Here is a 22,738-nt window from a genome sequence, read left to right on the forward strand (position 1 = left end):
TCAGACAGAAATTAAAGGTCCCGTGTTGTATAGTTAGATTTTTATGTCTATGATAATGCTGTGAAAGTATCAAAGTGGTCGGTCCACAAACACAGAAACCCCCTGTAATCAGAAAGTGAAACTTAAAATTAGCTATCTGGACTTGTGTCACAACAAAACAGCCACATTCTCCAACCTAGGACTCACTGTCCAGTGGTTTACCCAAAGAATGATGTAACACATCATGAAGGAAACACTTCACGAACCAGTAGATTGAGCTGTTATTTAAGATGCAGAGGGAAGTCAGTAATGATGAAAAACTACAATGACATGGTTTTTTTCGTCTCCTTATCTATATCACCACCTCAAATAAAATATCTAAGAGTAAAATATTAGACGTTTAAAATAGAGCTCTCAAGGAATAGCTTGGATGATAAATCTGAAAAAAAAAAAACAAAACAAAGTTTTTATGCACGTTTTGTGTATTTATTTGAAAAATTTGGATGGATGGATGTATAACAATTAGTATAGTAGTAAATAGTAGTAAAGTAAAGTATAGTAAAGTATAAAGTATAGTAAAGTATAACAATTTTACATCTATAAGCTTTGGACATGGTTTGAAAAATTGTTTACAGTGTTTATGCCAAGCTAAGAAAATATATAACTATAAATTAATGATGTAACCACTGCTACAGATGAATAGTTTGTTATTGTGTTGTTAGTGCTACCAAGAGTGTTGTCAGTTAGGAACATCTGTGTATTATGTCCGTGCTTCAAATCAAAACGCCTGTGTTAGGTGGAGCTTCATATGACAACTAAAGTCTTTGCTAACAGTTGAAGTCAACAACGCATTGTATGTTTGTGTGAAATGAGGTTAATCTCACAGTTGAGCGTTTCAGAAGTTTAATGCCTTTAAGTAAAAGCATATGGACATAATCGCATGCGTTCTTTGTTCAAGTACGGCCAATTATTCCCAGGATAGCCATGAAGAGGGTTTATAGTCCTGCTGGGAGGTTTGTCATGCTTATAATATGAGTAAACATAGCAGTAGTAAGTACCTTTCCATCCAGCATCCAGTCATGACTTACCTGTATATCTTGTATCTAGTGGAGAAGCCTTGCCTGTTCTTTTCAACAAAGTCAATGTACTCTGGAGTGTGGTGGAAGGGCCCCTTATCAGAGAGGAGCCAGTCCAGGGGACCCCCAGGCTTGTCATTGGGGAGGCTGGCTGTGGCCGCTGCTGCTATTGTTGTAACCGCAGACCATAAACACACCCAGCAGTGAAGGCTGAGACAGACAATGCCCCATAGAGCCATCAGAGATGGGAGGGAGCAAGGGGAGGGATGCTGGTGGGTGGAGGGGGTTGGGGTGGGGGGTGGGGTGGGGGGGTTCAATGCCCAAAACCACTCGTCATTAGCTGGCTGCTCCACTGGGATGACGGGGGGACCTGCATCATCACCTGATTGCCCCCCAAACACCTAAAGGAAAATAGACAACATGCAGGGCTAAGGTTAAACAACAACACAAACCACTCAACAAAAAATAATAGAATACAATTTCAGTACACTTTCAAACTTCAGCAGCGCCATGTGGCAAACAGATACAGGATTTCTAAACCAGGTGCTCCTCACAAAATTACTGACAGAGGAGAAAAAATAATTATCAGAAGAGTTGTCCAAGAGCCAAGGACCACTTGTGGAGAGCTTCAGAAAGACCTGGAATTAGCAGGTAAAATTGTTTCAAAGAAAATTAACCCTAACCCTGACACTCAGCCATGGCCTGTGTGCACACTCACCACGCAAGACTCCATTGCTGAAGAAAAAATATGAAGCGCTTTTCAAGTTTTCTGCATAACTTATAGACAAACTTGTGAAATACTGGGAGTATATAGTTTGGTCAGATGAGACCAAAATTGAACTCTTTGGATGCCATAATACACACCGTGTTTGGAGGTCAAATGTCACAGCACATCACCCCAAACACACTAAACCAATTGTTGTGCACTAGTAGGAGTAATTTGGAAATTGACCAAAATCAATATCAAGTCTCAAAAGGGTTAACAGAAGAAGTAAATCCGAGCATTGGCTGTTATACATCCAGCAATTGTCACCATTATAGTCACAATAATCAAACAGCGACTGGATAACATAACAGCATTTATTCACAGCAATAATTATTCAACATAATATTACTCTGGATAAATGGCTGTTATAGTCTGATTATTCAATGACATATCAGCTACTAAACTACAATGGGTAACACACATGTAATAAGAATGGGTTAGCAATATGGATAGCCTCAGTGATGGTCATAGCTATAGCGGTAACAATAGTAACATCATATGCAGCAACACTAATAAAGAGCGATAGCAATGATAATCACAATAGCACAGCAACCGTACCAGTCTATCTATGGATCTTGAGGGTGTGTGTGTGTGTGTGTGCGTGCGTGTAGGAGGAGAGGGGAGGAATGTGTGAGCGCAGGGGACTGTGTGTGAGCAGTAAAGATGCCCGGAGAGTCACGTGAGTGACGTCTGCAATGGCCAAGATGGCGATGGATGGGCGTCAGCTACGCACTTGCCGGAGTCAAGATGGCGGCTGGTTGCCGCGTGTGAAAGAGATCACGGACAGTGTCACCACAGTTGATTGTTACGATATCACTACACAATAGCTGAGTTCGCAGGCCGGGTATTGGTCCTTCAACTAGTGATATTGCACAATCACCGATCAAGTGACGGCCAATGAGATCTGTAGCACCAATCACTTTTGCAATTTATAGCATTTAGGGGAAAGAAAACTAAACAAAGCAAACAGATAAACAGAATCCCAAATGAAACAAAAGACAGAGCAAAACAAAATGCAAGGCACACTATTCTAATTGTCTCTGCCTACATGACTACTACTTTGGTTGCTCTGCTCCTCCAGAGTGAGGGAGATAAAGAGAGAGAGAGATCCGCAACGCATTCTTCAGCTTGGTCGAGCCATCCGTGTTATCCTCAGATAATGGCAAAGTGATGAATCCCTCAGCGGCAGCAGGGAAGATCACGGAGGACAAGTGTTCTTTGCTAGGGCTCTGGTGTCCAGCCAATGCCCTCCTGTTCAAACTCAGAGCCACACTCTGGGGGTGGATCCTGGGCTCGTGGTGCCATTTTCAAACAGGCAGGCAACTCTGGCTCAGGCTTCAGGAGGGACATGTAGGTCTCTCTATTGTTCTTTTCAGTGCACGTGGGAGGTGATCCCTACACAACAGTGAAGTTCGGAGGTGGGAACATCATAATGTGGGGCTGTTTTTTAGCATAGGCCACTGGCAAACTTCATGTAATTGAAGGAAGGATGAATGGAAAAATGTACAGAGACATTCTTGATAAAAATCTGCTGCCATCTACCAGGATGATGAAGATGAAACGAGGGTGGACATTTCAGCAAGACAATATTTCAGCAACACACAGCCAAGGAAACTCTCACTTGGTTTCAGAGAAGTGCTTCCCGACTGGTAAGAGCTATGGCTAACTGTGACCCTTTAACTCATTATGGCAGCACTGCTGTTTTCAAAAGTGCATCTATCAAACTACAGCAATGTTTTTGCTGCTTATACTGCAACATATCTAGTAAGAGTTACACTGGCACGCAAATCCAGGAAGAAATGTGTTTCAAACACACATAGTTACTTTCGTTGCGAACATAAAATGTCTCCATAGTGGCATTTTATCAGGCTACCTGCTGTTCAGGCTGCTGTCCCGGCCTCATATTCATTTCTATCACCACCGTAGGGCCTGTCAATCATCTTCCCTGTAGTGACACAGTCATGAATTTGTTTTAGGGTGCATTGATTGTGAGCATAATGACAATCTGTCACATTAATTAGGTCATATGACTGTGTGGATGTGTGTGCATGCGTGTTGGTCTAAAAATCATTACTCTCAGACAACATGGTTGACAGAACGGGGAAGAGAGCACAAAAGCTGGAGGCAGATGAGCTATAAACAGACAGAAAATGTTAAATACTGTTATACACCCATCTACACAAAGACTCACACGCATGGGTTAATTAAGGGTTAGGCATGCAAACAGTTTATCAGCAGGCAATTTGAAGACTGACCTCTGTTTAGCAACGCTGTCGCTGACCTGTTTAACCCCGGTGCGCAGGTCTTCATTTTTTTTTTTTAAGCAGCCTATATTTAGTTGCTTTTCTACTATTACATTAAACATGACCATGTAATGCAGTACATGTTGTTTCTTTTTGTCTCAAGTCGACTCCCAAAACCTAAATGGAAATCTTGATCCAAGGTTGGGAACATTTCATAACACTGGAGTGTTTTTATTTTGGCTTGTTTTGATCCTAATTTTTGGGACTGGAAACACGATTAAAGATTGTCAAGACATACAAGGAACATAAGTACTCCCAAGCACATTGGATGACAGGTCTAGAGTTGGGACACTAGGAAGCCTTTTCATTTCCCAGTTCTTGTACCAAGACAGAAATGTTTGTTAAAAACACTTTCTGTCATTTTTACACTGAAAAAGCAGAACATTCACGGGAAAAAACAGCTTCAGATGAGGTGGTGAATGGGGGCAGTCGATGTGACCTTTATGATCTTTGCAATGGAACCTGATGAAGAGCATTAAAAAACTGATGAAATCAGACTCAGTTAAAATCAAAAATATCACGTCAAGCAAGACTTTCAACAATGAGTTGAAAGCTGATCAAATGGACAGTGATTACAATCACACAGGCTATTACTGTCAGCACCAAAAGGCCCAGACTGTGACAGACTCAGCCCAAGTTTGTGCAATGAGTCATGACACCAAATCATAATCAGTACTGTAGTCAAGATGTGTGTCGTTTCTTTCTAATACATTCTGCAGTTTTAATATCATTACATTACATTACATTACCATTACACCATTACATTTGATCTCAAGTATAATGTGATGTAGGATAACACAGTTAAATGTGGTAGAGTGCTGCAAAGATCAGTGACAAATAGTTAAATAGGGACAGGAATAAAGTTCCCCAACAATGAAACTGCACAAACTCTCCCCAATTTTCGTTAAACTTCTTTTGTCCTTCAGTCGAAGGGTCCTTCAGCAATTTCTGCTCTCAATCCATCAGTATTGAATAGATAAAGATAAAGATAGTTAGAGATAGATAAAGATAGTTAGAGTATTTGCAATGAGACACCGAGATCTTTGTCTTCCAATTTTTGCTGTTATCTTTTGCTGTGCTCACTGTTTCAACTTGAAACCTACACTTTTCTTCCCAACTCTCTATTCCTTCAGCAGCAGGAATAGAGAGGGTCAGACGCAGCCGTGTTTCATGTGCTTGTCTGGGAACAAACCCTACTCCTGAGTTGTGGCTAAGACTTGTATTCTTATCATAACAGGTTGACAAGGTTCAATAGTAGGTTTCTGCATGTTATTGACAATGTGCATATACTGCATGAAATCTGGCCAGACCAGCTACAAAGTGCCTGGTGTGCTGCTAGTCTTAGCTGACTCCCTTAAAACACTTATGTGACAACCAGGAGCACTGCTCTACACGGTACAAGTAATGTATAGGATGACCTTATTCAGAGGGGAGTGTGTGGCATGTTAATATTAAAAATCGAGCTCAGAGGTAAAATTAAAAGACTCTTTAATCTTACCATCCAAGAGGCAGCTATCCAAAAATCTGATCCGCTGGCATCTTTTTTTCCAGTTGCTCAATTCTTCCACTCACACTTTGTCTTTTTGCAATTGTATCCCCTTCCTCAAACAACCCACTCTCTTCTTCCTGTGCATCTACATGATACCTCTAAAAACCCACTTTTGAATTACATTCTCTATTTTTCTTAAAAAATAAATGTCTGTTGTGTTCCAGACAAATCTGACCGATTAAAACGTTTCCTCTCTAAAAAAGTGCAGTTAATTTCATCCATTTGTCATGAGGTTCCTTGACTTTGTTCACACATGGCATTTGAACACATAAATAAATCTGAATTATTTTGTTTTGTGGAACTTGTATACACCCAAGGTATTCCTGGTCAAAAATGGCCGGTCATTGGAAATGAATGGGCAAGACTACAATTAGTGTATAAAACAGAGTTCAACCATATGTGTCTCATATCCACTCTACTTCCTCACACCTCAACACACAGGTGTCTTTGAGCAGACACACACACATGCGCGCACACACACACACACACACACACACAGACACACATGGAAATTTTTCTTGGACGTCATTCCCACCTCAGAGAAGAGGTCAGCTCCCAAGTGAAAATGTCATCAGGATGACCCCATGGCCAACACGATATGCCATATCCCGAATGGATGACATCAAATCCTGTTTTCAACTTTTCCTCATGGACTCCATTGTAGCCATTGTCATGAACATGACAAACCTGGAGGGGAGAAAGGTCTATGGAGATGCCTGGAAGGAGATAGACAAGGTGACTATGGAAGCCTACATGGATGTGTTGATGTTGCGTGGTGTCTACAGATCCCGAAACAATTCTGCATCCAGGTTGTCCAGCAGCAACATCCACGCCAACCAGAGAAGGAGGAGTCAAAAGAAAGAGGCACCAGCTGTGAGCACCAAGAGATAAAAAAAAACTATGTGTGCCACAGATTACATTTGTAGTATAGTTGTAGTAAGTTTTCCCTGTGGTGTTTGATAACACTATGGGTGTTGGCCGAAACTAACACAACAGCAGGATTAATGCACTAGCTGTGGCTTCCCTGTCTGAAAACATTCATTATTTGCAGACAGGTCTGCAACAACCTCATAATCACATTCGCTAGTAACTGCTTTAACTGTTATATCAGATACGTGCCATTCACTTTTCAAGGGCAATATGTCACATTTCCAACACTATGCAAGCAATTGTTTTCGTAAAAACAATTCCTCCTTGAGGCAGGAAGCCCTTGCATAGTCTCCAAACAACAAATCAAATGTTAGATGATAAAATATGAAGGAATTTTCAATTCCTGAAGAAGGCAAACTCAGAGGCCCCCGTAGATCCACTCAAATGTGATTTTACACAACATGGGCCAGTGATACCTGGGGCTGTTTGGAATCTATGTATAAAATGAAAGCTGTGTTTGTTCCTGTGAGACCTCTAAATGGAACTGTAAGAAGAGTGCAAATAATGAGGTGGGTAGGTGGACGAGATTTCCCTACCCATAAAACACAATGCAGACTCCCACCAATATTATTCATGGAAAATGCCATGTATACTATCAATGCAAGACACCAATATCCATCTTATAGCAGCTATAGCTGATTATCAATTATTATCAAGTAAGTGGTCTCTGGAATTTCGTTCCAGATAATTTCTTTCCTGCTCTATAAACAAAATCTCCTCTGAGGCCCTCAAGGTTTAAACCTATTCTCTAGTAGAAGTGACAGTCAGCATATGCCCCCGCACAGATTTACTTCAGCCTTGTCATATGATGCACAGTTTTTCATTGATATGTTTCAGAAGCATTTGCACTTGGATAATATGTCTCTGATTAGGGGAAAATCACAAAGGATGCAATTTGTCTTTGAAGCAATAACACAAGGTCACATCTTTATCAATATAAAAAGAAAGTTTGATAATTTGAAAGTTTGTATATTTTTTTTCTTTTGTTCTGCCAGTTTGATAGACAAAGGGGATGCTTAAACAAATGGCCATTCAAGGGAAGCACAGCGAACAGTGGATCAAGATCTAAACCATTTTATCCCCGCTGCCTCTCGTAATGGCAGGCAATATTCAGTTAGCACCGCTGAATATCAAACACTTCAGTAGAAAAAAATACTTCTGTGATGACTCCTACCATAGGTACAGTTTAATACCTTGTTATTATTTGACTAAAAAGGGCCGGAAGATCAATGGCTAAGCGGAGATTACAGTATGACTGATTTTTTTCTAGAATAATTTTTTTAACCAAGTGTAACTGCGTATTCACCATATACTGTTAAAGTTCAAGGGATTATTGAAGATCTTCAGCAAAAGCAAGCTATCAGCAAAGTTGACACCATTGACTCAAAGGGGTTGTATCTTGATTTAATTAATAATGGTATTTTGAATTCAAACCTCACTTGGTATAACACCTCAATTTCCTCTAAATGTAGCACCCTCTGCTTTCAAATTTTTAGTTTTTTTTTTAAATCTTTTTTAATTGGCAAAGAATAACAAAGGAAATCACACAGTTATTTTAACAAGGCTAGGGTGCTAAGGATTCAGAATAACCACAGATTAAATGCTGATGTCTTTTGACATTCAGTAGCAGCTTCAAAATCTCTAGTTTACACTTGCATTCTCCATGTGCATGCCAACTACTGCAAGATTCAGAGGAGGAACGTGGGGAAAAAGAAAAAAAATCCTCTCCGCTGATCTCCAGGTGGGTTGCACACCCATCCACAAGGTCTGTTTCCACATTACTTACTTAGATACATAAGAAGGTGCGAGGTGTAAGTTATGCCATTTTTATATATCAAACATTAGGCACCCTCAACAACCGAGAGCTGTTTCCAATTAGTGTCTTTTTTTCTTCTATTTCTATCAATTTACTTCATTTGGGGTCACTATACAATCCCTGCCCTAGACATACAGTCTTGTTAATGTTAGGGTTTCACTGTAACTTCCTGTCTGCCATCAAATATTATTATAAATTCAGTGCCTTTCTTACTTAAAATTGTTGAGAAGCCAATATCAATATGCCCATTTAATCATTTGAATGATATCTCACTGAATTTCTGTGGAAGTCAGAAGAGTCTCACAGAGCCTGGAAAGATAGCCTAAAACATATAAAACAGCTCTCCACAGTGCTAGAAGTTCATGTAACTCAGCACTCATAGAGTAAAACAAGAACAACCCCAGGTTTCTCTTCAGTACTGTAGCCAGGCTGACAGAGAGCCATAGCTCAGTTGAACCAGTGATCCCCTTAGCTCTAAGCAGTGATGATTTTATTAACTTTTTTACAGATAAAATTGTCACGATCAGAAAGAGAATTTATCAGCTCTTGCCTATGTTAGATAAAAAATCTCCCACTGAATACAGCAACTCCTGAATCTGCTGCCTCTTTTACATCTGGAATCATTCTCACCTCTGAATCTCTCAGAGCTAGCTTCTATAGTTTCATCATCCAGACCGTCAACCTGTCTATTAGACCCAATACCAACTAGCCTCTTTAAAGAGATCTTTTATTTAATTGAGCTGTTCATTCTACATTTGATTAATCTGACTTTATTTCTGGGTTATGTACCTCAGGCACTGAAGACCGTGGTCATCAAACCCCATCTTAAAAAGCCTAATCTTGATCCAGATTTTTTGGCAAACTATAGACCCATATCGAACCTTCCATTTATTTCTAAAATCATTGAGAAAGCTGTAGCAAAGCAACTACACAACCATCTGGATGGGAACACTTTGTTTGAAGAGTTTAAGTCAGGATTTAGAGCCCATCATAGCACAGAAACAGCACTGGTTAAAGTCTCCAATGACATTCTAATGGCTTCAGACAATGGATCAGCCTCCATACTTCTTCAAGATCTCAGTGCTGCATTCGACACCATAGATCATAATATTTTACTACAGAGACTGGAACATGAAATTGGAATTAAAGAAACTGCACTAAGGTGGTTCAAATCCTACTTATCAGATAGACATCATTTTGTTCATGTTGACAACAGCTCCTCCTCATGTACTGTCGTCACTCATGGAGTCCCGCAGGGTTTGGTATTTGGACCAATCCTCTTTACGCTTTATCTGCTTCCTCTAGGCAACATTATCAGGAAACACTGCATCAACTTCCACTGCTATGCACCTATCAATGAAGCCAAATGAAGTCACTCAGATAGTCAGACTGCAGGCATGTCTTGAAGACATAAAAGTCTGAATGACTGGAAATTTTTTACTTTACAACTCTGACAAAACAGAAGTTATTGTACTCGGCCCTAAGTACCTCAGAAAAATACTATCTAATCAACTCATCAGTGACGGCATCACTTTGGCCTCCAGCTCCACTGTAAGAAACCTTGGAGAATATTAACAGGAACTAGGAAAAGAGATCATATCTCTCCTGTGTTAGCTGCTCTCCATTGGCTGCCAGTAAAATATAGAGTAGAATTCAAAATCCTTCTTTTAACATATGAAGCTTTTAATGGCCAAGCTCCATCATATCTCAAAGAGCTCATAGTTCCTTACTGTACTAGTAGGCCACTCCGGTCTCTAGATGGAGGTTTACTTGTGGTTCCTAGAGTCTCCAAGAGTAAATCTGGAGGCAGATTGTTCAGTTATCAGGCTCCCCTTCTATGGAACAAACTTCCAGTATCGGTCCGGGGGGCGGACTCTTAAGTAATTTTCAAGACCAGGCTTAAAACTTTCCTGTATGACAGAGCTTATAGTTAAAAAGTTCAAGTCTACTACTCTACTCTTTAGCTATGCTGCTATAGGCCTAGGCTGCTGGGGGAAGGACTGAGCTTCTCTCTCTCTCTCTCTCTCTCTCTCTCTCTCTCTCGCTGTCTGTCACTCCCTGTCACCCTCTCTCCCCCTTTCTCTCTCCCTCCCTCTCGCTTGCTTTCCTTTCCTCCCCCCTTGCATGCGTTGATAAGAACCATCCTTCTTAAAAAACAGTTTCACCCAGTTCTAAGCATTTATACTGCATTTACTAACCATGTTCTGCCAAAATCTCTGTCTCTCCCAGTTCCTCTCCTCTCTCTCCCTGTCCTCATCCTGCAGGTGGTGACTCATTGCCATCCCATGTTCCTGCAACACCTGCTGGTCCCATATTTCATGAATTCTGTTTTACAGCTCAACTCCATGAACTTAATGCAGCAACATGTTCCTGCCTATATCCCCCCCAATGCCTATGTCACTCTCTCTCTCTATCTCTCTCTCTCTCCCACTCTCAACCCAACCAGTCGAGGCAGATGGCCGCCCCCCCGAGCCTGGTTCTGCTCGAGTTTCTGCCTCTTAAAGGAAGTTTTTCCTTGCCACTGTCGCCAAGTGCTTACTCATCGGGGGATCTGTTGGGTCTCTTTAAATAATTTTATAAAGAGTTTGGTCTAGACCTGCTCTAAATGTAAAGTGCCTTGATGTAACTTTATGATTTGGCGCTATACAAATAAATCTGATTTGATTTGATTTGATTTACGTCAGCTAGCATAAGGACTATTAAGCACCTTATCTCAATTAGGATTGAGACGCAAATGGTTCCCACAAAATCAATCAATCAATCAATCAATCAAACTTTATTTATATAGCACATTTCATACATTAAAAATGCAGCACAAAGTGCTTCACAGAGTTCAAACAACAACATGAAAAACATGCAATTAATACACAAAGTGAAAAACCCACCCCCTCCCCTGAAACTCACACAAAATCGCACACACAGTATCATGACATGGCAGGGCACTCAGCAACCATGGGAGGAAACCCCCACGTGGAAACATTGTAATTAAACTAAACTAAAAGTTTAAAATACAATAAGAAAAGATGAAAACATGCATTGGTCAAAAAATGTCTAAAAATAAGAAGATTTAAGAAAGTTTAAAGGTAATAAAAATGCACAAGACAGAGTAAACTACATGGAAATCATTAAAACCTTGTAAATATAAAAAATATATATAGATAATAATAAGAATTAAAAAACTGATAATTACAGGCATTACAATAATCTAAATGGCTAGAGATAAAAGCATGCATCAGCACCTTCGTGCTGGCCTGAGAGAGAGAAATGGGCAGACCCTGGCTATGTTCTTCAGATGGTAAAGACCTATCTTCGTAATATTCTTTATGTGCGGAATGAAAGTGAGCTCAGAGTCCAAAATAACGCCCAGGTTCTTTGCAGATTGTGAAGGTTTAAAATGTTGTAGTATTGGTAAAAGTTTATCTCTCTGGTCCTCAGGACCAATGACTAAAACCTCTGTTTTGTCCTGGTTGAGCTGTAAGAAATTCTCTGCCATTTTAATGTCTAAAATGCAGTTAAAAAGGGCATCAAGTGGCCCTGTGTCATCAGGAGTCACGGTGAGATACAGCTGCGTATCATCAGCATAACTGTGGACGCTGATGCCATGCCTCCTGGTGACATCCCCAAGGGGAGACATGTAAAGATTCAAAAAAGTGGACCTAAAATTGACCTTCGGGGGACCCCACATTTAATTTCATGCATTCTGGAGGAACATGTATCCATACTTACAAAGAAAGATTGATCTGTGAGATAGGTGTGGAACCAGTTAAAAAAAGTACCAGAGAGGCTGACCAGGTGTTTCAGTCTATTTAATAAAATGTGATGGTCTACTGTATTGAAGACTGCGCTAAGATCCAGTGTGTGATGCTTGAAATGTGTGAGGGTTGTGAAGTGGACTTTTGGACACTGACCGATCTTACCATTAAGTCTCCAACGAGGAGGTATTGTGGAGGTGGAGAGTGCAGGGTATAGCTAGCATTAGCCGTGTTAGCAGCCGAAGTAGCGGGGAGCAGCCAGAGCAATCGCAGCAATGGAGTTCATTCCCAACCGGGTTTTCTTCTGTCTTGCAGAGAAACGGACAGCCCTCAATTCGCCACCAGCACCAGCGGCTTGTGGAGGGTTGACACCACCAGGAGAGCCCCCTCTCTCAGCCGCTGTATGGACCGCCACCACAGGCGCTTTGATCATGACCTGAGGGACAGTGGCAGAAGTCCCCGCCGTTACCATTGGGGCAGGCGCCCCAGCCAGAGGAGGAGAGGCTGGCGCCGGAGGCAATGCAGCCTCCAGTACCAGCCTAGACAGCGACGTAGCTGCTGCCACCGCCATAGGCACCATGGCCGTGGCTCGAGGGATGGTGACTAGAGTTCCCACCGTGATCACCGGTACTGGAGCCGCTGCGGCCGACACACTGGCTGAGGACTCGGCACTCAAGGGAGCTACATCAATCCCAGACATGGGGGCATCATCGGGGTGCACGGTGACATCAGATGGCAGGATGGAGAAGCGGTTTGTGGGGTTGAATGCTCTCACAGGGCATAGCAGTGTTAGTGGTGCTAAAACTAGCACTAGCATGCAGCATGTTAGCTGCAAGGCAGCTTCTGCATTCAAGCTAACACCCGATACCTTTACAATTACTATGTTGTGCTTATTAGGAAGAATCCCTGCATAGTTTGTGGCCATGGTCAGAAAGCCAATTGTCTGTTGATGAAGCTTTCTCATTCCTGTAGCACAGAGCTGTAGTGGACACTCTACCTGTTTGTCAGTCGCTCTAAGACTCACCCAACCATTCTCCGTTGTTGTCAGAACTGGTTGCATCTGCCAGTTTAACAGGAAGCACTGTGTCTTTACAGGAAGTGTACTTGGGGACGGAGACCATCTGCACAGTGGACGGGCTCCACTCAAACAAAGAGGGAAACATGCTCATAATTTACTCTTATTGTAAAATGGGCTAATCTTTCTGGAGAATTTCTGAAACCGTTTTCAGTGGAGTCCAAGACAAATCAGAGCATCTGGCCCCCAAACACCTTTTTGGTTATTGTACAATGCCCAAACTGTCACCTACCTGAGCTTCATATTGGTGTTTATTAGGGTTTAGCCAGGAACTCAGGTATCGAGTATCTCTTACAGATATAGCAATTTTGATGAGTACGAGTACCATGTGAGCAATATGAGTAATCTGTGCTGGGCTGAATGAAAATCCTCCTCAGGATGTCCTGTGATAGAGACAGAGGGCAATGCCTCATACTCTGAAAGCCACGCCCACCGGAAGCGGCTAGCTGTACCAGCGAAAAAAACGGTACATTGAAAAATTCACATCTGTGGGTCTTTCTCATTGTCTCTTCTCCTTGCCTTCATTTTCATGGAGAAATGATCCCACTGAATGGTGGTGACATACATCAATATTACCTGATCAAGTCCTCTGGTAAGATTATCATTTCACCCAATAGTGCTAAAAATCAAGTCTTGCATAAGTTTGGATACATCCATACTGCTGCATCATCATTTTAAAATAGCTTTTATAACCCAAACGTTTCAAATCTGCCCCACTTGATGGAGTTATGGGGTAACAGAAGCTGCATGCAGCCTGCGTTACGTTTCTCATCCTCTCCGGGTAAGGTATTTTTTCCTGTAGGCTCGCTCTTCTTACCTTGGTGTAAAGCAAATTAAGCTAATTAAGCTGAATATATATATATATATATATAGAGAGAGAGAGAGAGGGAGAGAGAGAGAGAGAGAGAGAGAGAGAGAGGCTTATAATAAATATAGCAACTTCTGACCAGCCCATATTGATTTCAGGCTGAAAAATACAACTTTGTTTAAACAATGCCCACGTCTGGTTAAAGTCCCCCACCTGACAAGTACAAATACGGATACAGATAATGCAGATGGTTGAACAGATACAGATAGTGGTGTACTCACTCATCCCTAATGTTTATGCATAGATGTGATATTTCCAACACATTTGAAATGAGATGCACCCTTTGCAGGGGCGGGGTTGATTAAAACATTTCATTTGAATTTCTTCAACAGGATCTACTTTCTAACTTGTCTGTAAGCCAAACCCAAAGCCATCTTCAAAGTACCGAAACAGGAACTGAAATACTTTACATCTTCCCCTCCGTGTTGACTAATTAGGTTTTTGGCCCCAATTAACCCAGTTATCTTCCATCCTACAACTGTCAACAAAACCCCTTACACCAGCGCCAGGGGTAAAACACAGCCTTTGTGAAATTATCACTGCCAGATGCACTCATCCAGCTGTCTCACAAACAAATATGAGCCCCCATTGTGTCCTGGGAAGAAGACATCAAAGACAAAATGTTGGCATGTAAGTACACATTCACATAGAAACATGCATGTATAGATCTATGAACATGCATGAGATCCACTAACATTATGACTCAGTAGCTTTAATACTTGAACGTAAGTGCAAAGTTACTTATGGGCTGCTTAAATTATATTGTGCAGTGTGAGTGTGTAAAGGTGTGTTTCTCAACACAGTTGTATAGGTGTTATTTTGTGGATTCCTAAATGTACTCTTGAGCCTCCTGGAGATGTTCTGGAGGTAATTTTGTGATGGATGGTTCCCAAACATAGGCTTCCCCTCCTTTCCATAATTTAACCCACTCTCTTCTTCTCTCTTTACCTTAATAATTCCTGCTTTTATAAGTGTAAAGTTGGACTTAAAGTGTGATGTGTTGCATTTCAGCTGTGATATTGTTTATTGCTTATAATCCTCTTTGTACGTAAATTAGTACAAGTCATGGGTTCAGTTCCCAGCCAAGGGTCTTTCTGATTTTGCATGTTCTCCGTGTGCCTGCGTGGGTTTCCTCTGGGTACACAGTCCAAAGACATACATGTCTAGGTTACTCTAAATGCAAACATGAGTGGGTGTTCGTCTCTGTTTGTCTTTGTGTGCTGGCCCTGTGACGGACTCGATACCGGTCCAGGGTGTATGCCACTCTTTGCCCAGAGTGAGCTGGGATTGGCTCCAGCACCCCCTGCAACCCAGAAACTGAAAAGTGGCAGAAGATGGATGGATGACATCTTGTTGTCATAGTTTCTGTGACAGGAACAAAGTGCTGTGATATAATTTGTGATGCGAGAGAGTCCGCATGAGTAGTCTGGGTGGATCGTTGGCCATTTGAATGCAGGAATAAGACACAGCGGACAGAGGCCATGTTTGTATTATAAAGTTTAAGATAACCATTGTCTAATGTTGAGAAATTACTTAATTTAACCCATAACCTTTTGCCATGATAACCAGACATAAAGTTATTATTGTTAGAGTACATTATTCAAAACATGGCAACAGAGAGCTGAAAATAACAAAATTATAGCTCTTGGTTGTAGGAAAGATGTCTGAAATTTCGGACGCCAAGCTGAAATAATGCAATCATAAATCACTTTCTGTTTATGTCTAAGCAATGGTTCTGGGCTACAAAAATCTAACCAGTCCAAAATGGCTGAGTCCTCATGTTAAATGAAAGCAGCTGATCGACAAGGGAGCCATATAGCAGCGAAACTGCTAAGCCAACCTATGTTATTGTCACAAATGCACTTTGGGAGTTTACAGTGGTACTGTGATTTGTTCTACTTAAACAATCATGAGAGCATGTGACAGATCTGAGTCTTTGTAAAGTCAAATTTAATCCTAATTTAATCCTTATACTACCTGCCAACAAATCCTTTTCCTCAAAAAAGCAAGAGGAAAATTTGGCTGAGGGCAGCAATAAACTGATAACAAACACAGAAAACCCTTTCTCTTTTATTACAATGTCGTTATGGATGCCAATAGCTCTTCAGCTCAAACGCCACCATCAAAAATTCACATTGTTATGCAAGGGTGATGTACCAAGTCAGAATAACCTTGATTTTTTTCAGTATCAACTATGAATATAATTATGTTAGGACAGGCAAAAAAGAAGTAAGACATTAATTATTTAGATGGAACCAATCAGTTATTCTGCTGGTGGTCTTCATAGTGTATGCGTGCACAAATTTGGGTTTAAGCAACTTAAATATGAGGGTACAAGTGTTTTCATGGCTAAAGTAAATTATTCAAGCTGCAAAAAAATCTGAGCTGAAAGCAAACAGAGGAAAAGTAACTTTAATGATTGCTTACAAGATTGTAAACTTCTCACTAGCACGTTTTATATGGCTGCATATCACCAAATGGCTGAGAACATACTGAGAGTTGAGCTTCTATAAATCACAGTAAAACACAAATAGAGCTCCTCTGCTGTTGGCCTTATACAAACAGGACAAAGGCTGCTCTTAAATTAAATAGACTGTTTCCTTCTTCAGTCCCCTCTATGCATTTTCCTTTTATTAATCTGTCTCACTTCTTGAAATTCCCAAATACAAAACTTTTTTATTTTTTCGGGGGGGTGTTGTTTAAAAAAATAATTTTGATTCACAATACCAATAGAAATGATGTAGCATATTAAGACAGCAGTTTCAGTTATCCTGTTTGACAGTCAACTTGTATTTTCTATTAGACACATCCTAGTGGTCTTTTATGTTGACTTGAAATTGGCTGTAATTTATGATTCCTTACCTTGGGTTATATAAATGAGGCCACCCCATTATTAATGAGATGAAGCGATGAACCTAATCTGAGGTAATATTCATGACTTCATAAACGAAAATTCTATGCAAGAACTGAGCTCAGGAGTTGCAAAGGATGCTTTTTTCCTGATATCTTGTAAATGTTTTTGTTTCTTGTTTTCAGAATGTCCCAGAATTGTAGAAAACACTAAATAATGAATCACACTGAGCCACAACAAAGGGTCAATGCTTTTTTAATATCAGTGACACAGCAATAGCATCAGCCTGATGTCAAAAATATAATGCTACAAGACCAGCTGGCAGTGCCTATATACAGTGGTGGGCTCAGTGCCCCCGATCCAAAGTTAGAAGATATTTGATAGAATGAAAGTTATTGGCGGTTAGGTTGCAACATTTGTAATTTTGGACATGCTCAGATATGGTCTGCTGGCTGCTGTCTTAGTAAACTGTCTGCATTTGATTTGTAAAACATAAATGAGGAAATTAGATCATTATTATTTCTGGCTGACTGCAAATGTTCTGTAAACGCAGCCCAGTGTCTCTCAATTATCGTGTGAGCTTTTACAGAATCAGTTCATATTCACATTTAATTACCAGATACCTCAAAGAGAGATTTCAGTTTCATTCCCCAGTTGTTCACACTCTGAAAGGTTGTTTTTAACACCATAGTCAGTCACAAAGTCCCCAATGAGCTTCTTCCGCATTTTTGAAAGGATTGTTTCCATTTTTGTGTTTCTTCTCATCCTCTTATCTCTCCCAGTTTGCTTCCCAGTCTCCCTACAGCTGCTCTTCTTCATCATTTTGCACTGAAGTCAAACTCGCCAAGTTCCCTCATTATCATAAAACAATGGGACATACATTTGTATCTGAACCTGGCAAAACTTGACCCTGAGATACCATCAAAACCATGGGTCAGTCTTCCTCTTCTTCTTTTCATCCTCCTTTCATTCTTTCATGTCATGTTCTTCAGTTATTATTTTACCTGTCCTCCAACTCCCACTCCCTAGCAAATAACAGTCATTATCTAATATACTGCAGTGGCATTTAACGCAGCAGGGGCCCCTCATTCTCATTCATTAAGTTGAACACGTTAGCATCCTGCCCCACCTACATTCCCAGTCTACCCAGAACTATGCAATGCATAACCATTTTGCATGGCACTGAAACTGTGTTTACACCTCAGTCTTTTTATTCCCTTGTGGTGTTTCCACAGTGGCTTTGGGAAGAGAGTTGCAGTGATTCCTTCCTTTTCCTCCCTTGCCTTGTGTTCGCTTCTCAGCCTAACACCTAACACCTAACAACCTCTGCCTCATCCAGTCTTATCAGGCACTAAACACTAAAATGAAAGAACAAGAATCCCTTTCACAAGCTGGCATTAGTCCACATGCCTTAATAGCTCCCGGCTCAGTCAAAGTTGTCATTTGAGAAGAGTTTTGCAAGCTCAGTTTGTGTCCTCTCCATTATACATGCATCACTAGGTAGCTGGTCCCACCATCAGCCCACAGTGATGCACACAAACACACTTGGGAAATTAGACACATAAACATCCAGCCTGTTATTGACATCCTAAGGACTACTAAATGTTGAATCTGGTATCTGTGTCAAGCTGTTAACTTCTAACTTTTTGTGCAAGGCAGGTGAGTGCTACAGGGAGATAAATCTGTTTTCATGGGAGGAGACAGTATGCCTTTCAGGCCTGGACATGCTTAGGTTCACCAGGCCCCAGGATAGATGAGGACATGTTTAACAGGGGCCTTATTGTGGCCCAAAAAACAGTCTGAAGTTTCAACTGTTCTGCCTAACACTGGCAAGTGGCGATGGAAATCATAGCAATGAGCACTGTTTTCTCAACCATGAAGCCAAACTGCAAAAATAGCTTGCTACCAGTGTTGCAATTTTTCCAGGGTAAAAATTACCTTACCTTATTATAAAATTACTACAAAAATCCCTTTGTAGGCCTGTCCCTGGGCCACTATAATTGCATTTAAAATGTTGTGAGTTTTCTTTGAGGGTATTTTGCTATTTTGCTCATTATCAGGATGCTCTGACTCATATGCCGTCTTTGAGAGTGATGCTTAAGGGTGAAATGTATAGTTACGAAATCAGTGGGAATTTTTTTCCAACATTTTTTCTAGCTCTTGCTCTCTCTTTTTCTTCTTAGGCTGAGAGCAAGCTAGGTTTTCCTCCTTGCTGGTGCTTGGCAGGCTGCGTACACTGCGAACACATCAATGTCAATGCTCCGATCATCTACAGGTGAGTATTACAGTACATCCTAAGGAATATGGATTAGAAATAGTTGTTGGAAAGGCAGGTAAAGGGTGGCAGTGTGTTTGTAGGAGGGGGTGCGGGTAGGTGGGCTCGAAGCAAGCCTGCGAGAAAGGTAAAGAGTTGAGTATGATTCTGCTAATATACTTACTGTCATTGAAAAGCGATACTGCATATTATTTCCTGCAATCACCAGTAAATAGTTTTCAGATTGCAGCTGAGTGATTCTGTTTGAGTTTCAGCTTGCATTGTGATCAAGGCTTTACCTTGATAACAATGTCACATGTCACAGCACAGGAGATTTCACAGTGGCATCGGTCAAGTAAAACGATAAAAAAAAAAAAAAGAAAAATTAAAAGTAGGACAAGTAGGACATTCACACATTCAAATAATAAGTAAGTAAATAAATAAATAAATAAAAATATCCAGTTGCAAAAACTCACCGTAGTTTGGAAATGCAGGTCAAGTTTAACTCAGTAATTTCCATTCTGGTTCTGATTTTCGGTGGCTCTGAAGTGCCGAAATCGTGGAGGAACTCATGTCACAGTTCTTAAACGTGCAACAGCAACTCCGGAGGAAAAAGAAATCAATATTCCAAAGAGGAAAAAAAGGAAAAGAGGAAATTAACCCACTCCAGGATACGACAAGGATGTAAAATGCTGTGTGAGGGAGGCTGCTCTGACTAATCGGTTCTACACCAGTGAAAAACTTTGAAAAAGCAAGCGGGAGCGCGCTGGGGGTAAAATTTCTGTTATCCCAACGTAATTCAGCGGTCCTAGAAGCAGAGGCAACGACCTTTTCTGGGGGTAATGACTTTACAAAATGAAATTATCCAAGCCCAGATGTAGTCAAGAGGACAGACGAATAGAGATGGGAGGGGGGGGGGGGGGGGTGATGAGGAAGAGAGACTCGAGGAGCGGAAAGGGGCTGTCGATTAGAAGGTTGTGAGAAAAGAAAAATAAAAATGCGTTTGCGCATTTGTTTCAGCCAGGCGCCAGTGCTGGGTGCGGTGTCGGGCAGATGCGACGGAATGCGTCTACCGGGACGCGGACAGCCGCTCCACGGGAAGATGGCTAAATATTCCGTGATGTATTCCACCCTATTGCGCCGATCTACCGGTTTTCTTTTTTGTTTGTTTCTCGCTCTTTCAATCTATCTGTCTTCTATTACTTGACCCGCCTACTCCGCATCGCTTTGTTGAGGAGCCCCGATCCTATAAATAAATAAATAAATAAATAAATGTCTGCAGTCGCCCTGCTTGCAGATGTGCCCCCCGAAGTGAAAGACAAGTAGCCCTCTGTAGTAGCTCCCAAAGGAGACTTAGGGTAGGCGACGTGGTGCGAATGATAATAACCGTTTTGTGACCAGCCCCCTCTTCTCGTTTAGAAAAAAGGCGAAATGACACTCTTGGCATTAACTTAATGCCCTAAATTATAATTGTATTTCTTTTTGCCCCTTTAGTCGCATAAAAAAATGAAACGTGGGCAGTTTTAATTGTAGATCTATGGGCATTCATGAACACCCCTTCAATTATTCCTTGGCTGGTCCACCTAAAAAAAAAAAAATAAAGCCCCTCCACAGAGGACATCAGCATTAAAGTCCTTATCTATCTAAGGTGTCAAATTAGTTTGCTATCAGCATAATGCCTAATCCTCTTTGGTTTTGTGGAGCATGACATTACATGAATCATGAGTTATGAAGCACTGGCAAAGGCAGTGTTAAAAAAAATATATAAATAAATAAAAAAATCCCCATGTAGCAGTGACCATACCCACCAGAGTGAACGAAGAAGATGCTGGGTTTTTCGTTGGGAATATGACAGCTCACATTATAACAACAGGGATTAGCACAGTTTAAACTGTATACCAAGGCCCCAAATATCTTTTCAGCCTAATGAAAATCAACCGCAGAACATGCCAGATATGAAACAGTAGGGAAGGCATATTTTTTAATGGTGAGAGGGGAGAGGGGAGAAAGGATCGTTTCATCTTTGAATTTCACCTGAAACACAAATTGAATCTCACACAGATGTGGCCATACACCTGTATAAGTTTCTATCAGCATCCAAATGTCAAATGTAGAAGTGTAAAATGTTATATTGGTTGCACTTTTGTGGCAGAAGCACATCATGAATTCAAGCGTATGAAGTGTGATACTGATGGAATTTAAAGAAAAGAAAACAAATCTACCTAGAAACAGCAGAGAGGAGTCTGTGAGAGCAATCAAGTCTTAGAATTCTGGAGGTACAGCAGCCTCAGGGTGGTGCCAATTGACCCAGTTCTTTGTGTATTTTAGTGTCCATCTGGTATGCTGTGCTGTGCTGGAGCTGTCTGTGGATTCTGAACTTGATTTATGGTGTCTTTCCAGCAGAGATTTGTATCAGATTTGTTGTGACACAAACTCCCTTACATATTCCTATCAACTGTCAATTCTGATGAAGATGATGTCACAAAATAGTTAAACTTGTTTGAGAAATGTCATTAATTTTAGCACTCCCAAGCAGCATGATGGTTAGTACTGTTGTTCCACACCAAGAAGGTCCTGGATTCAATTCCCGGGCCTGGGGCCCGATTTCTTCACTCACTCAAAAAACATGCACAGTTAGGTTAATTGGTGACTCTAAATTGACTGTTGGCACGAGGATGAATGACTGTTTGCCTCTTTATGTCCTTATATTTCCGCTCTGTGATGGACTGGCAAACTGTCAGGGCCAGAAATAGCAGCTGGGATTGGCTCAGGCAATGATTAAAAAAAAAGAAAGAAAGAAAAAATTATTAAATTATTTCCACTTTTGCATTTGTAGCTTATACCTTTATGGATGGGTTCTGCCCATAATTTTGAATAATTGCCACACCAGTCAGAGCACCCAGGTTTACCTGAAATTAAAGCCTACCTAATAAATGATCAGCATGTTAATATTAGCAAGCATTTCCTAGAGTGCTTCCCTTTACTCAACAAAACACAAAAGGTCGTAATTACTGACACTTCACATTTCTCAAGCAATACTTTCTTTTTTTTTTATGGAAATGACTGTCAGCTACAGTGTCCCTTATTTCTTGACCATGACCTGGTAAGTACTTTAATTCCATTAATTTTGTAATCAACCATTAATGACTTCCATTAGCTTATTAATGACTGATGTTCAAGAAATGGATCTCCATCACGTGGAACTGAGGCCTCCCAATGGATTTGCTGCTCCAGTGTCTGTGATAAGCAAAGGTGCGTAACGAATGTACACCTTAAGCACAGTCTCATTAGAGGACCTAGGAGTGTCTGGAGAGCATCCCATTCATTTTAGCTCTGTGACTGTTGGACACAGAAAATGCCTTTCCAATAGTAAGTGTGTCACGTGTAATATTTGGCCTTTTTCACCACCATTCTTAATTTTTTAATGGCACCATGTTTTTCAGAAAGGAAGTTCACATCCACAGCAGTGATGACTCATTCCTGAATCAGAGATATTAACTTTTTGGGATGGATGTTTGG

At 40.9% G+C, this 22,738-nt stretch overlaps 1 protein-coding gene and 1 pseudogene across 2 annotated transcripts in view; one reads left to right on the forward strand and one right to left on the reverse strand.

Moving 5' to 3' along the window:
* The window catches only part of brinp3a.2 (bone morphogenetic protein/retinoic acid inducible neural-specific 3a, tandem duplicate 2), a 37,245-nt gene extending 35,951 nt beyond the window's left edge, over nt 1-1,294 (reverse strand). The window contains exons 1-2 of one of the 2 annotated variants that reach the window (XM_029500447.1): nt 1,249-1,294; nt 1,068-1,215 (exon numbers count right to left, since the gene is read on the reverse strand). In XM_029500447.1, coding sequence (XP_029356307.1) covers nt 1,068-1,215; nt 1,249-1,294 — 194 coding nt within the window. Of the gene's footprint in view, nt 1-1,067 lie in introns of both variants that reach the window. The other variant, XM_029500446.1, reaches the window with a different exon arrangement.
* A 1,231-nt stretch (nt 1,295-2,525) lies between these two features.
* LOC115042185 (piggyBac transposable element-derived protein 4-like) overlaps nt 2,526-22,738 on the forward strand; it is a 143,505-nt pseudogene continuing 123,292 nt past the window's right edge.

The sequence above is a fragment of the Echeneis naucrates genome, chromosome 4 (assembly GCF_900963305.1).
Source record: "Echeneis naucrates chromosome 4, fEcheNa1.1, whole genome shotgun sequence".
In the NCBI taxonomy this organism is placed as follows: domain Eukaryota; kingdom Metazoa; phylum Chordata; class Actinopteri; order Carangiformes; family Echeneidae; genus Echeneis; species Echeneis naucrates.